This window comes from Silurus meridionalis, chromosome 13, assembly GCF_014805685.1.
Source record: "Silurus meridionalis isolate SWU-2019-XX chromosome 13, ASM1480568v1, whole genome shotgun sequence".
NCBI classification, from domain to species: domain Eukaryota; kingdom Metazoa; phylum Chordata; class Actinopteri; order Siluriformes; family Siluridae; genus Silurus; species Silurus meridionalis.
The window spans coordinates 27,350,277-27,366,907 of NC_060896.1; the positions used below are offsets into that span (position 1 = coordinate 27,350,277).

Consider the following 16,631-nt stretch of genomic DNA (forward strand, 5'->3'; position numbering starts at 1 on the left):
TCAGAGGGAGGCATGGCGCTGAGCACCACTCGCTCCACTCCATTACAGTACAACCTCCTGACACACACACACACACACACACACACACAGAGGAATCTCAGATCTCAGATGACTGCACACTTAGACACTCATGAACGAACATTACATGTTAAAGACTATTCTGGATTCTTTCTGTGATCTGCGATGGCATCTATCTATCTATCTATCTATCTATCTATCTATCTATCTATCTATCTATCTATCTATCTATCTATCTATCTATCTATCTATCTATCTATCTATTTGTCTGTCTGTCTGTCTGTCTGTCTGTCTGTCTGTCTGTCTGTCTGTCTGTCTGCCTGTATTTAGGTGCACTCACTTTAAATAGAGTGATGCAGCGGCACTTTAGTGTTTAACTCTGTTCAGCTCTCTCACATCTTCTGCCCAAAACAGAACATTTGAAGCTTCATGCTAATCCCGTTACTCAGCACCCACACGCTGAACAAGACCACCGAGTCCGAACGTGACGCGCTAGCGCCTCCTTTATTTCTACTTTGGATTTCTTGTCAATGAGATGTAGAACATGAGGTTTTCTGTAATGCGACGCTAATTTCATGTTATTTCACACACACACACACACACACACACACACACACACACACACACACACACACACACACACACACACACACACACAGAGTACTATTAGCTCTGGATATGTTGTATCGCATGGGGTTTGGGGGAATAGTCTTTGCTTTTGCCATTTGCACACACACCTGGACTACACTTCCCTTATGCACACATTCAATTAATAACACTCCCTGTGCAGCTGTGCCGAGTCCCAGCTGTGTGTGTGAGTGTGTGTGAGTGTTCCCTGAAGAGTGGAGGTTCTTGTAACAGCAAATGGGGACTAGATGTGGAATGGGGTGTTCTAAGTGCAGTATATGGATAATATGCCCTTTTTAGCATTATTCCATATTATAGAGTTGAACTAAACTGAAACGTTACATTATGTCATAAATATTTGAAGTGATCTAATTAATTTAATCATCTTTTGACTGGGTCAGCAAATTGTTCTGTTTAATTACTACATTGTTAGTGATTTATCACCTGTGTTTTTACACAAAGAACAAAATACGGACAAAAGTTATATACGTTACTGTACTGAACTGTACGATACCTGACTATATCCCATTCCACATTGAGTCCCTGATGGCTCTTATAACATCCCTCACTCTTCTGGAAGAGGAAAATACAAAGGAATTTTCAGAGGAAATACAAAAACAGACAGAGACTCATATACAGATGATGGTAAAAAAAAAAAAAAAAAAAGGTCAAGCAAAGGCAGGAAACGATGTAAACAGTGTCACTTTTTTTAACTGAGGGAGAGTTAAAAAGAAAAGAAAAGAAAAAAGAAAGAATTTTTTTTTCATCCATTAGCTCATAAGAGCCCAGATTGAGAGCTCACTGTGGCTCAAACACAATCTACAGCGATTCTCCCTCATTTCTGACATCCTTTGTATATGTTCTTCAATAAGCTGAGAGCAGAATTAGAGAGGAGACCAAAAGAAAGCAAAAGATGTTCTCGGGCTCACTGCCAGCCAAAGAAACCTCGGTGTCCTTGGAGGGTTTAAACGCTGAACTGCCAAGTCTCAGAGCCCCGTTTTGGGATTGCACGTTTCCGAGCCAAGAGCACAAGCCTCATCAAGGTGCTCCAGTCGTCCCCAAAAAACCCCCGGGGGGCAAAGCACAATGACAGGGTGGCACGAGGAAGGGTTCACACGGGAAGACCTCGTTTTATGCGATTCAGGAAGAAGAAACAACAAGGAAGAGGCTAAAAACCTGGCAGGAACTTACACACTCCCTTACAAACACATTAGTCTGAAAGGCCACCAAGCAACTTCAAGCTCTTGTGAGAATGCATTTGGATGAGCATGAAGATAAGAACTCATAGTCTACTTCTATTCACACTTATTAATAAAACAAACATCTATGTGTGTTTTCTGTTTGCAAACAGGTGGCGTAACCAGGGTGTATTACCACGTCGCATCCAGGATCTACCACCACCCTGAACAGGATAAAGAGCTTACCGAGGACGAACGGACGAATGAGAAACGTTGCTCCTACTGTAACTCGCTCACCGAGATGCTTACTCAGTTTTTAAATAAACACAGCAGGAACTGGGATCTCTTCTATCAAAACACAATGTGGACATAAGAAAAAATCCAGAAATCCAGGATCTCTCCACATAGCTTTGTAACCAAATTTCAGGTAATCCTGCTCAAATTTCTGACCGGGTTTCTGACCGGGTTCCTGTGACTTACAAATGCGCAAAAGTTCCTCCACTGAACTGAGATCATCTAACATATTAACACAGAGCTTCAGGAGAACGGTTGCCACCTGTGTGAACTTTTGACCTCGGTGATCTCCTCGTTATGTCTCGGTTTATCTTTTAAACTTTAGACTCATCAACTTAAACAGGAAGTGCAGGCAATACAGAGAATAAGCACACTGCAACGTTACAGGAAAAAGTATTTAGACACCCGCCTTTTTCACCCATATGAGGTTCTCTCTCAAACTGTTACCACAAAATTGAAGGCGCACAATTGTATAGGACGTCTATGGATGCTGTATCATGAAATGTTCCCTTCGTTCAAACTCGGAGATCCAAACTTGTTCCAGAGTGACAATGACTCCATGTAGATATGCTTAACATGGGTTGGAGTAGAAGATCTAGAGTTCTGACCTCAACCCTTTGAGATGAGCTACCTGCATCAATACCTGACTTTACAAAGGAGCACAAATCTCCACAAGCACACTCCAAAATCTAGTGGAACATCTTCCCAGAAGAATGTAGGTTCTTATAAGAGCAAAAGGGGACTACAAGTCGATTGTGATCTTCAAAAAGCACACTTTTCTCCATACAGTGTATATATTTTTTGTTTGTTTTTCCAGTTTGCTCATGGAAAAACCTGATTTAGAATAAAACCGTACTAACGACCTTTTGGCTGAATCTCACACAAATCTCCACAAGCACACGCCAAAATCTAGTGGAACATCTTCCCAGGAGAGTAAAGGTTATTATAACAGCAAACGGAGACTACATGTGGAATGAGATGTTCAGCAAATATGGATTAATGTGCAAATGTGGAAAAAAAACGCTGACTAGGCGACCACAAATATTTGACCATGCATCAGGGCTCTCAGGGTTTGTCCAGGTTCGATGTAAAACCCTAAATTAGTTTCAATAAAAGTTTTCTAACACGAGAACTAATCGTGAAAAAAATATATTAAACTCCAAAATTTTCGTACATTACATTCACGTTAGAAAATTTAATCACGTGACGTCTTTAATACACTTTTGAAATAATAAATATTGCAAAGAAATCCGTCTCCGGATTGCGGTTTTTTTGTCTTTTATGATTTCTGATTCATACCGAAATAAAACCGAAGACAGGTTTTTTAAATGACCCGTGTGTACGATTGTATCAGTGATGAACTCTCTTAAACTTCACAGGTCCTCTCTGATGTTCTGCTAATGCGGATCAGTGCGTGATTTTTAACAAATGTTCGCAGCAGCCGGAGAAAATCAGACCAGATTTTCAAATGAAGAACATTTGATTTGCAAGTTCTGTCTATTTTGATCTGTTTTTTAATCAAATCTTTTATGAAAACAGAAGAAGGGTTCCAGAGTACACATCTCAACCAGAGAACAGTCTGTAAAATCAAATTAAATGTACTGAAGGAAGAGTTGTCTCCTGAGAAACAAGATTGTAGATACACTGTATGGAGACAAAAGGTTATTATACATCCCATTATACATGTAGTCTCCATCTGCTGTTATAATAACCTCTACTCTCCTGAGAAGATGTTCCACTAGATTTTGGAGTGTGCTTATGGAGATTTGTGCTCCTTAGTAAAGTCAGGTACTGATGTACTAAGGCCTGGGGTGTCGTCATATTCATCACAAAGGTGTTCAGTAAAGTTAAAATTTAGAGCTTTGTAGCAGGAGATCTTCCTCTCCAACTCATGTAAAGCAGATCTTCATGGAGCTGGCTTTGTGGACAGGGGCGTCATCATGCTGGAATAGGTTTGGATCTTCTAGTTCATGTGAAGGGAAAATTTCATGATACTGAATCCAAATCCAATTGTGTGCCTCAAACTTTGTGGTAACAGTTTGGAGAAGAACCTATGAGTAGAAAAGTTGAGTGTCCCAATACTTTTGGCCAAAAGCAGTGTAGCTATAAAATGAAAATTATTACAGGGAAAAATATTTTTCTTTGATTTTTATGAGTTGATTAACTCTGTGTGTGTGTGTGTGTGTGTGTGTGTGTGTGTGTGTGTGTGTGTGTGTGTGGTGTAACAGTTTGGGGAAGAACCACATATGGTGGAAAAGTCGGGTGTCAATACTTTTGCCCCACTAGTGTCGATAGATGATAGATAGATAGATAGATAGATAGATAGATAGATAGATAGATAGATAGATAGATAGATAGATAGATAGATAGATAGAAAGGTTAATCTCTGCCCTTCTTATTTAAACCAATCTTCTGAAGATGATCTTCTAGATATTTCCAAGTCACAATGCTGTAGGTGTTCAGCAAATAGAGTTCTTGGTACTTCATCATCATAAGACCGGGTTTGGGTTTCTGAAACGCTCTCAAGTGTGAAAAGAATCATCTGGAGCTCTGAGCTGATCTGACTAAAGAGTAGAGCAGCCGTGAACGTGCACGTGGGGGTAGAAGTGTGACTATTGGAGCCAATGCTTCTGGCTCAGAGGTCTTGTGAGGAATGTACAGTGCACCACAAAATTGGGATTAGATGCAAGACAGATCACAGCTGAGTTCAGCGCTGGTTGGTGTGATGGTGTGATTGTGCAGCACACATATGTGTAGCCCAAATAACGAAAACGAATGGAATGAAATACTTAAAACCCAGCATATTTACACTACCAGTATCAAAACAAGCAGCACACTGGAGCACCGTGTGCAAAATATTTTTTATATCAGAAACAATATTGTAATATATTCATCTTACAACATGGAAAATTAGTCTCATATCACAGCGAATTGCTAAAAAAAAAAAAAAATGTAAGGCATGTCACTTTTTATCCATTTATAGTTACATTTTAAAAAGTCAAAAACAGGCTCCTCCTATCGCTTAATTTATATACATTAGTTTTTTTCTCAGCTGCTTTGGAGCGTTTCTTAGATCAGAAATGAAATTCTCAAAACTACTTGTTCCTCCACGTCATGTCGTCACTCATGTGCTCATCATAAAAACATTTTCTCGTCGCTTTGATTAAATCGTGAACGCTTATGTACATTAATTTAACTGATTGTGTACGAGTGTCTGCTGTTTCCTACATTATCAGTTGTTCATGTTGATCAAAATATATTCTACTGGTTTCACCTGAATAGTTTTAACCCCCAAAACATCTCAGCATCAGTTCATTGTGAACTTCACTGAATGCAAAATGATTAAACCAGTTTTCATCATCTGTCATCTAAAATTTATATTCAATATTTTTGTAAATGTGTTGATAAATCGTTCAGATGAACCGTGAACGTCACTAATGAAGGCGAGTGAACGACATCAGATCGACCAATAAACAACCAGTTTTCTAAAACAGGTCAAAGGTGAATCTGGTGAATCTTCAGTTGGAGAGTGAATACAGACAAAACACAGAATTATACATTCTGAAAACGGAGGAACAACTAAGAAACAAATTAACACATGTACAGGAAAAGTGCGAATCCTGTTCGGTCTCATACAATCAATATAAATCAAATATCCAATTAAATAAAGGAATTTGTGCTGAAATTCAAAGAAACCAAACAGAAGGAAGTGAAATGTTGTGCATTTTCAGTCGCTGTGATCCAAACCAACGTTTATATCAAGAAACACTGAAACTGTGCCGCGTCATACTGATAACACGACTAAACATTTTGACGATTTTGTTTGTGAACAATCACAAAGAGATTTTTCATTCCGAAGGAATGAGATGTTCACGGACACAAATACTCACTTTTGAGAGAGGAACTGAGGATTTTGAGAAAAGTGCAGACTTTTGCAAGAAATCCAATGTTTTGTTCTGTTTGTACACATTGTTTTGAGAAATGCATTTACTGGTTAACAAATATTAAGGATGATTTGAGAAATTTTCCAAAGCAGCTGAGAAAAACTGTAAAACAGCAGCTACAGAGAAAGCAGTATACTGCAGTGCCAGTGCAAACATCCTCTTACAGTAATCAGATCGTCCAGTCAGACTTACTGAGCACGCTCGGGAAAGCTCGCACAAAAAGGACAGACTTTTTAAAAATCTGTAGAATATTTGGTGTATTTGGCAGCCGTTACTTCCACGAAACGGTGTTTTAGTCGTTTATTTAAAGAAGCTGTTATTCCTTTCACAGAACAGTGTGTGCTGAAGAACTGAGGACAATCAGCTTTTATTCGTAAACATTAGAGATGAAAGTGTGTTTTAAATGAATGAATTTCAAAGAAGTTTGGAGACAAACTCACAATTGTAAAGAACAAACTATTGCCTCTGTAAAGCTGCTTTGAGACAGTTGTTTCGAGTCCATTGTAAAAAAAAATTGGAAAAAAAATTGAATTGAATTCAGTTAGATCTGTAGCTGAGGATGGTTCCAAATAAACAGTCTGAAGATCTTTAAAGAGCAGCTCAAGAGATGGATTTAGACCATCATTAATATAAACAGTCTGCTATAATGGTTCAAAACAACAGTTGGCATAAACAATTTACTGAACTGCACACCTCAACAATGATAAATCTATAATAAATGGACATTCAGTGCCACCCAGATGAGGATGGGTTCCCTTTTGGGTCTGGTTCCTCTCAAGGTTTCATCCCCATACATCTCAGGGAGTTGTTCCTCACCACTGGCTCACTAATAAGGAAAAAACTCATAGGCACTAGTGATGACTTGTTTATGAACGATTCATTCATTATTCTTTCATGTGACTCAGATGAACGAGTCGTTTTAAAGAGTGATTCGTTCACTTTCTACTGAACAGGTCTGAGCAAAGCATCGAAAAATCTCTGTAGGTTATGTGCAGGAAACAGAATTTAGTCGTTCATCTCATGTATTGAACTCATCTTAACCAATGAGCTGTTTGAGACCCAAACATGTTCCATCATGACATTTGTGTACAAAGCCAGCTCCATGAAGATCTACACGGATTGGAGTGGAAGATCTCCTGCTATAGAGCTTCAACCCTATTGAACACCTATGGGATGGATGTAAACGCTGACTGCACCCCAGACTTCCTCACCTGAATGTAGTGGAACATCTGCCCGGAAGAGTGGAGCTTATTATAACAGTAAATAGGGATGCAGTGTGTAATGAGATGTTCAAAACGGACATATTGTTATGGTCAGGAGTCCACAAAATTCAATCAGAAACATACAAACATTCACTAAAGTGAACAGTCAGTCTGGGTTGGAAGCTGATTTTTGCTCCAGGTTTGACCCCTTGGTTCTGAATGTGGCTATGTGGCCCTCAACAGGGCCTCATGGGAAATGTAGTATTTCCTGCACTGGGTCTGTTCGTGCGACATTAATGAGAGAGGTCACACACACACACACACACACACACACACACACACACACGGTGTGTATTATATTACATATGAAATTTTAGACAGTGTGAATGATCTGCAGTGTAGAAGCTCTTTGAGGTCTTGAACCTGCTGAAGATGTTTTTTTTACTAAACTTTAAAAAATACTGTACGAATACCTGCATGTTTGGTTTTTGTTGCCATTTTAAATACTTTATTCAGTGCAGATTATGTATTCATGAGGACATCTCTAGTCACACACACACACACACACACACACACACACACACACACACACACACACACACACACAGATCTACAAGTTAAATATGTTCACATGCAAACAGATTCCTGACGCCACCCCCTTTTTTATCCATCTGGTCAAATTGACACACACACACACACACACACACACACACACACACACACACACACACAAGCTATTGCACCCATGAGGATAATTCAGTGAAAGAATGAAAGCGTGTACAATTCGCTTATTCCAGAAGAGTACCTCTATCCTCTATCTCTGTTTCTTCTCAGAAGAACGCGTGATGTGGGTGCTTTCATGTCGATACGCAGCGCTGAAATGCACACTGACAAAACAATTGGACTTACGGTACCTGTTTGTATTTTGCAGAAAAAAAAAGGTACTCAAAAAAATGACTACATGACCCAGAGAACATGACTTCAGCTAGCATGAGTGAAGATTAGCATGAGTGAAGATTAGCATGAGTGAAGATTAGCATAGGTTCCAGTTAACAGAAAAGGTAATTTGAATAAGCAGTTATTACAAGCGTGGGTATCAGCTGACTTACACCAGTCAAGCTCCTCTCCCATGACACCAGCTAATTTGGATGCAGGCAATAAACTGACACTCAATTTACAATCTGTAAATCTCATAGTGGCACAGCAGAGGAGAGCGAGGAGGGCGTCTAAACCTTTGCCTATGCAGACCAGAAGAAGAGAAGAGACCAGAAGCAACAAGAAGAGAAGAAACAGAAAAGAAACGAGACGAAAAGAGAAGAGACGAGGAGAGGAAAGAAAAGATAAGAAGAGATGAGGAGAGAGGGCAAGAAATGAGAAGAGATCAATAGAGATGAGAAAAAACAGAGGAGAAGAGAAAAGAAGTGGAGAGAAGATAAGAAATGAAAAGAGAAGAGAAGAGACGAACATTGATGAGAAGAGATGAGATGAGACCAGAAGAGATAAGAAGACACATAGATAAGGAGAGACAAAAAGAGAAGAGAAGAGAAGAGAAGAGAAGAGAAGAGAAGAGAAGAGAAGAGAAGAGAAGAGAAGACCTTCTGTCTTGACCCTGACACACAAATATATCAGTACTTAAGCAAAGATCACATGTCACAAAACAACTCAGCACCTGTTCCTCTCACCACGGGAGTCATTACTACCCTTCTTCCTCTTTCAATCTCGCTCTCTCTCTCTCTCTCTCTCTCTCTCTCTCTGTCTCTGTCTTTCCATCAACTATGAGATCATGACTTGGCTTCAGGCAGGAACACCTTGCAATCCAGGAAAACCCCATTCCCACAATCACACCCCTCAAAAAGGCTTCTGGCTTTATTCCACACGTTCAGATGGATGTGTTTGGATCGGAGCGAGAACATGAGAGGGGTCATGGGAGTGAAGTGTCTTCTGTTTTACAACTGGGAGCTAAAGGATGCCTTTATTTCCGTTCTTTTTGCCACATTTATTGATTTTTTCTTTTGTTTAAAACATAAACATGGCGTCTCTAAGGAGCCCACAGGTTTCTCATACGTGGTCAAAGTCTATAAAGTCAATCTACCACATCACAATGATCCAAAACCCTCTGCAAAAAGACATAACCTCCTCCAACTCCATTAGTGTCAGGTTCAGGAACAACTTCTAATCAAGGCCTTGCAGAGAGAACAGAAATTAGCAGCTCCACCAAACAGCTGGAAAAATTGGTGTTTCTACAGAAAAACACAGATCATCCCTGATTATTTCTACCTCCCTCGTTCCCTTTATCCATTATCTGATTTCTTTCTTTCAGCTTCCTTGCTGGGTGAACCCCCTGACCCTTGCTTTAGGTTATGTTCCATCATCTCGACTCTCTATATCTCTCCTCACCCATCCATTGAACATCCACAGCACCACCAAAGGCTTTGCCAAGCTCCATGGCATCAGAGTGGAACGTTTACTGGATCGGCGAGTGAGTAAACAACAACACAGGCTCATCCTTCACGAGGCAAATCACCTCCACTGCCACACACAACCTCCTCCCACACACACACACACACACACACACACACACACACACACACACACACACACACACACACACACATGCTTTCTGTCTCATGTAAACTGTGTGACCACTCTTCTTCAGGAGTTCTTACCTAGATTCCTATATGAACACACTCTCTGTTTCCTCCTCCACACAAACCCCCACAGGAATCAGACAAAGCTTGCCTTGGCTCAGACGTCTGCGTTTTAACAGCGGTTTAAGGAAAGCTGCCCATTTCCAAAAGACTTTTTATTTATTTCTTGAAACACGACAGGCTCCATCTCCCCACCATCACCACCACCACCACGACCACCACCTGGATAAAGCTGCACCTTTTTCCACAGATGGAAAATACACAGATGTGCTGCTTATCTTCAGCAATAAAACAATAAGAGAACATCATGAACATCACAAAACCCTCTGAGCCAGACCTTTTTTTTTTTTTTGCAAAAGTAATAGCATCCGCATGTTCTTACCTTCTGTTTAGTCCCTGCTGGTCTTCCATGGTCCAGATTGCCATCCTGGTGCATGTTCTGTCCAGCCAAGACCATGGATTTACATTCCACACATGAGCCAATTGTAAGTTGTTTCCCATCATCCACCACAAGAGTGTGGCGAACGCGTGGGGCGTAGAGGAAGACGGGCAGCCGAGCGACGTTGACCGCCCTCAACCCCAGGGCCCTTCTTTTCTCCTGCCTGCAGAAAAAGCAGACAAATGATTCGCAGCTGTACTGACGTGACCAGGGGCTGCTGGATGGCCCTGATCCTGCAGCCTCGTGCTGCGCCCACTGAGCCAGAAGATCGTGATAGCAAAGCGAACAAGCAGCCACCAAGCCGGTGGCATCTGCAGGACGGGAGCGAGGGGCCGGCGTATGCACCGTGAGAAAAGGAAAGAAGGGCTCTTTCTCTCCACATCGTCCAGGAGGATTCACATGCAGCTGGTGCTCAGTACCTCCAGAGAGCTCCGTGCCACACAGGTAACAAACCGAGGTGTGGTGAAGGGAAGCCGGAATGCTCTCATGCGTCCTGACGAGGCTGCTCGAGACTCCTCCTGAAGTAGTAGTAGTGTGGTGGTATCTCCCAAGGAAAGTGCTGACAGACGTAATAAGCTCCTCGCTGAGGCACAGACGATACGCTGCCCAGATGTCTTCTAAGATGGTGTAGCAGGTGGAACAGCAATGTACCTGGCCATCTCGCATGTTTTGGGCATTTGGTGGGCATGGGAGCAGGTTGATAAACGGAAAGTACATGGCACCACGGGCTTTTCCTACCCCAGCACGTGAGTATGCCACCCTGATATCTTGGGCACAATCCTGTCCGCATAAATAGCAGGCGTTCCTGTGAGGGTGTACAGAAGAAATAGGACGAATTTTGATGCCATCCATGTTGGGTGACGTTGTGCCATCTACGTTAACTGGCACCACATAAAGACGTTGTAGGACAGGTACGTCGGCCAGCTCAAAGCTCTGCCACTGCTGCATGAGTGACGCATGGCAGCTGGCACATACCAACGTGCGGCCTCCTGGGCTTATTGGCAAAGCGTCCGGTGGAGGTGTGTGCAACCACAGGAAGGGGAAGAACGGCTCAGAGGTTGCTCTCTCCTGCTTTTGCACACACACTTCAAAGCGGATGTTCGGTAGAAGTCTGCTACTGCAGATGTAGCACACGTGTCTGTCCATAACCTTCCTCACATCCTCATGATCTTCATCACTTGTTACATTGATCTCATTGCCATCAGATGCATCCGAGTCACACAGCTGGTTAAGACCTGCTTCTTTGGCATGTTCATGTGATCTGAAATCCTCACCAGGCCCGAAGAGCAACTGCTGCAGCCTGGAGTTCCAGCCACTCCGTCTGTCCTGCATGTCCTGGGTGGGTGTGTCAGCAGAAGGGCTCTCTGGCCGTGCCAGGTTCCCGTGGAGACGTGAGAGGGCCACGTGATTCATCCTCGCGCTCTCGAGCTTCTCGGCGTCCCGGGCGTCCTTGCACGCTCTCGGGTGGAATTTGAGGCACTTCTCTTTCTCCTCTCCTATTTGTATTCCTCCTCCTATCCTTTCTCCCATGTCCGAGTCTTGGTCCGACGCGTGCTCGTTGTCCGAGAACGACGAAAAGTCCGACTCGTCGCCGTCACCGTCCTGACCGCTCGCAGAGGGTCGCGCGTCCGCGTCACGGGTCGCGTTCCAGTCGCGCGGCGCGCGCCTGGCGTCGCACTGGTGCGGCCTCTTGAGCCAGTACACGCGCTTGTCGAGCGGCGTGCGGCTGCGCTCGAACGCGTTCCACTGCTCGCGCAGGAAGCAGTGGCACACCGCGCACACGAGCGCGTGACCGTCGGCTCCGACCTCAGCGGCTCCCGGCGCGGGCTCCTGGCCGTGCAGGAACGGGAAGAACGGTGCGCTCCCGTGCCGGTGTTTGACCTGCAGCTGCAGCTCCTTGCCCGGCGTCACGCCGCTGCCGCACACGAAACAGTGCACCAACACGACTCCGTTCAGCACGCGACCCGGTCGGCACGTCAGACCCCCCGGAGACGCGCCTCCGTGGACCGCGGACATGAGTCGGTGCTTCCGCGGCACCGCGGCCGCCTCCTGATCGCCTGCCTCGTTCATTCTCCGCTCGGGGGAAACATCCGTAACCACCGCGACTCCCTCCCTCCTCCTCCTCCTCCTCCCCCCTCAAAATAAACTCCGCAAACTTCAGCAAAGTTCACATTAGAGTCTTCCGACAAAACCCACTCACTCACACACACACACACACATACACGAGTCCGGTGTGTGCGCTGTGAAATTCCGCGTGTGATCCCAGTGAGAAACTCCGGTCCGTGTCCGAGGTGTGTGCGCTTCTTACGAGCCAACTTTCAGTCTGCGCTGCGCGGAAACCTCCAGCTGCTCGGAGCTGCTCGAAGCTGCGCACAGAAACATCACCAAAACGCACTCCGGCTCCACGGACATGCCTCAAAACATCTGTGCTGTAAAAGGACACCGTGTATTAGGAAATAAAACATGTGGGCAAACATCTCCAACACGGTGCTTACTCAAATGTGCGACTGTGGACATGGAGATTAATCATCACAAACTGAACATCAAACACTGATCTGATCTGATCTGATTTGATCTAATCTGATCAATCACCAATTATTTCAACAGACAGTCCCTAAAATCCACTTTATCCCTAAAAAAATTACATTTTATACTTTATATTTATATAAACCAAAACTACTATATTACACCCCTGCACCTTTGGACAGTTTAATGTCTTTATATCTGTCTGTCTGTGTGTGTGTGTGTGTGTGTGTGTGTGTGTGTGTGTGTGTGTGTGAGCACCATGACAAATTGCTTGTACATGCAACCCATGATACTTGGCAATAAATTTGATTCAGATTTTTATATATTTAATGATATATTATATATTATAATATTATCCATAATATATCCACTGATATTAAATACAAGAAATATATATACATATATTATATATATTTTTTTGTTAAATACAACAATATTGATTATTGATTTACTTATTTACAGACTAGTAAGTAATTGTTCTGATCACATCTGTAAGGAATTTGTAAATAAATATATATTATCGTATTATTATCACATAAAACTATCTAAAATGCAGCGTATATATTTAATAAATTTTTTAATATCTAGATTAAAAGTACTGTCTAAAATTATATAATCGAATTAAAGGAATAAAAGCCTCGGTATCGCTAAGCTGCCGCTCTTGGGCCCTTGAGCAAGGCCCTTAACCCCCTTTGGGGGCGCTGTATCATTGCTGATCCTGCGCTCGAGCCCAGATTTCCATCACTGGGGTGTGCAAAAGAAAGAATTTCACGGTGCTGTAATGTGTAGGCGTAAAAAAATCGACTTTACCTTTGAAATTTTGTTTAACCACATTTCCAGAAGTGTTTAATTCTTCGTACCCCACAGCAACAGACCAACGATTAGATATAAAATGTAGTAAATATATGATTGACTTTTTATTAATATGTAGTTACGTTGCAGAATGTGAGTGAAATTAGTCTCTGTTCTTATTTACATTCTAGCAGCTATAAACGTTCTTCCTCTTCAATTATACGTAGAATCAACTGTAGAATACTATAGAAACTAAAACTCACATAAACCTGCGATTTGAATTACAGACTTCTTTCGTGGCATCGTTTTCACCCCGTGTTATTTTCAGGGATGCTTCGATACTGAGATGTGAACGTTCACGAGCTGCGAAATGGAGCTCAAAAACCACGTGTATGAACATATAGAGATAAAAGAGCTAAATTATAGGTTGTGAACGTGAGTGTAAGAAATGAATGATGACGGTATCAGTGACAGAAATGGGAGTGAGAAATGTCAGTCTCGGGTTTGAGTCTCGAATCACACGCACATTTGGCACAATGCATTAAATCATGCAGATCCAGGTGATGTGACCAGGTCAAGATCTTCAGATAAAGTTCACATCAAACATCAGAAAGAAGGAAATCCGTGGAATGGTTGGAGCTACCACATAGACTAGAGTGAGCATTTGGTCAGACTCTTGCTGCTTCTCTGGATGGATACAGTATCCCATATAAGTACTATAACATCCATGGTGAGAAGAAAAGCATCTCATCATGCCCAAAACATTAAATCCTATGGTAGATAGGAGCAGAGGAGCACATCAGGTTCCACACTTGTTTGGTAAAAAAATCAATAGATCTGATCTTTACAGATTCACCCAAACTGGACAGAAATATAGAAAAGAAACCCTTCCAGTCCTCAGTGGTCCAGTTTTTGGTGTCAGAGATGGACATATTGATTTCTAGCACACTTACAATGGAAAACAATCTTCTCAGACGTAGGGGATAAAACTCAGGTTTCACTTTCAGCTCAAGAAAAGAGTTTTTTTTCTCGCTTCAGCATCACGTTAATGAGAAATCCATCTTAGATACAATCGAGATGTTGGATTCAACTTTGGAGAACATTGTAACGCATCTGAGGTCTGATAGTCTCCTAGTTAGCATGATGGTGATAAAGGCGGGATTCGCATGAGCTCTGAATTTAAAGATGAGTTTCTAGGTGCAGAAATGGTATCCTGAGATGTTGAATCTCATCATCTAGTCCATAAAGTTTTTATGACACCACCATGCCTCAGTCTGCAGCCCAATAAAAGAAACTCATCCAGAAAAAATTCCCAGCTCGGAATTTCTGCTCTGGACAGAAAGCTGTAAGAAAAACACTTCGGCGCTCCTCGTGGTCTCGGTTTTCTTTCTTTTCATGCTGCACGCAACTTCATGGAATCATGAAGTGTATATTATGGTCAAAAGTTTGTGGACTCCTGGCCGTAAGATTCACGTGTTTTTAGACACCCAATTCCGCATTAAGTCTGTAATAACCTCCATTCTTCTGGGAAGATGTTCCACTAGATTTTGGAGTGTGTTTGTGGAGAGCTATTTGGACAGGTAGTGATGTAGGTGAGAAGGTGAGAAGGTGAGGAGGCCTGGGGTACATTCAATGTTCACATTCATCTCAGGTGTTCAGTAGGGTTTATAGCTCTATAACAGAAGTTCTTCCACTCCAAACCATGTAAAGCAGATCTTCATGCAGCTGGCTTTGTGCACAGGGGTATTGCCATGAATAGTTTGGGTCTCCTGTTTAAAGTGAAAACACATAGATCACGTGACCCATAGCGTGAATTAAATTCTATTTTTTTTAATATTTCTTTTTGACTGAGCCATGTTTGGGACACTGCCCTCTTCTGGAAAATGTATGAAATGACATGTACAGTACAGTATCAGGGACCAGAGAAAAATGTCTAATTTCACACATCTTACAACTTAGAATTCAGCCCTACACCATTTAGCTTGTACACACACAGCATCTGGATGTAGATGGAAAAAACTTCTTGAGAAGACACAAAGAAGAAACATTGAGAGGAATTTCAATGAAGTCATGAGAACCTTATTCTGTGAAATATGCACTATATTTAAATCCAATTTGCTCTTATAATTCCCTCCACTCTTCTGGAAAGATGTTTTAGATTTTGGAGTGTGCTTGTGGACATTTGTGTTCATCAGCCATAAGGGTGTTAGTAAAGTCAGGTAGTTATGTAGGTGAGATGATGTGAGAAGACCTGGGGTGCAGTCAGCATTCACATCCCAAAGGTGTTCATTAGGGTCGAGTTCAGGGCTCTGTAGCAGATGTTCATGGAGCTGGATTTGTGCACAGGAGCATTGCCATGCTGGAACAGGTTTGAGAAGATCAAGTGAGCTGAACATCTGCTTTACATGGGTTGGAAGATGTGGAAGATCTCCTGCTGTAAAGTTCTAAATCCTACTGAACATGATGGATGTGGACGCTGACTGCACCCAAGATTTTTATCTGCTTGGGAAGCTCAGAAGCAGTGTAAAGAAATAGTGTGGATGTGTTTGATAGACTGGAATCTCTATGTCATGCCCTGTGTGTGTGTGTGTGTGTGTGTGTGTGTGTGTGTGTGTGTGTGTGTGTGTGTGTGTGTGTGTGTGTGTGTGTGTGTGGGTGGTGACAGCTCGGGTCGAGGGAGTCTCAAAGTCCAAATCTGAACGCACGGTTCCTGGACGCCTTGTTAACTAAAAGCTCTGTCTACATGTCCGCATCCATGACAACACACACACACACACACACACACACACACACACACACACACACACACACACACACACACACACACACACACACACACAGACAGACACACACAAAACACAAAGAGGTGGCCTGTGTGCAGCGAGTAAAGATGTGTCGGTGTTACCTGTCCGAGAACTGATGATCTGAGCTCGGCAGACACGGTGTGCGCCACACACACACAC

At 42.6% G+C, this 16,631-nt stretch overlaps 1 protein-coding gene across 4 annotated transcripts in view; it reads right to left on the reverse strand.

Annotated features, from left to right (window-relative positions):
- gse1b (Gse1 coiled-coil protein b) overlaps positions 1-12,461 on the reverse strand; it is a 224,166-nt gene extending 211,705 nt beyond the window's left edge. For 3 of the 4 annotated variants that reach the window (XM_046864953.1, XM_046864952.1, XM_046864951.1), the window contains exon 1: positions 10,294-12,460. In XM_046864953.1, the coding sequence (XP_046720909.1) occupies positions 10,294-12,420 (2,127 nt within the window). In that variant the 5' untranslated portion in view covers positions 12,421-12,460. Of the gene's footprint in view, positions 1-10,293 lie in introns of all 4 variants that reach the window. The other variant, XM_046864954.1, reaches the window with a different exon arrangement.
- Positions 12,462-16,631: the final 4,170 nt, after the last annotated feature.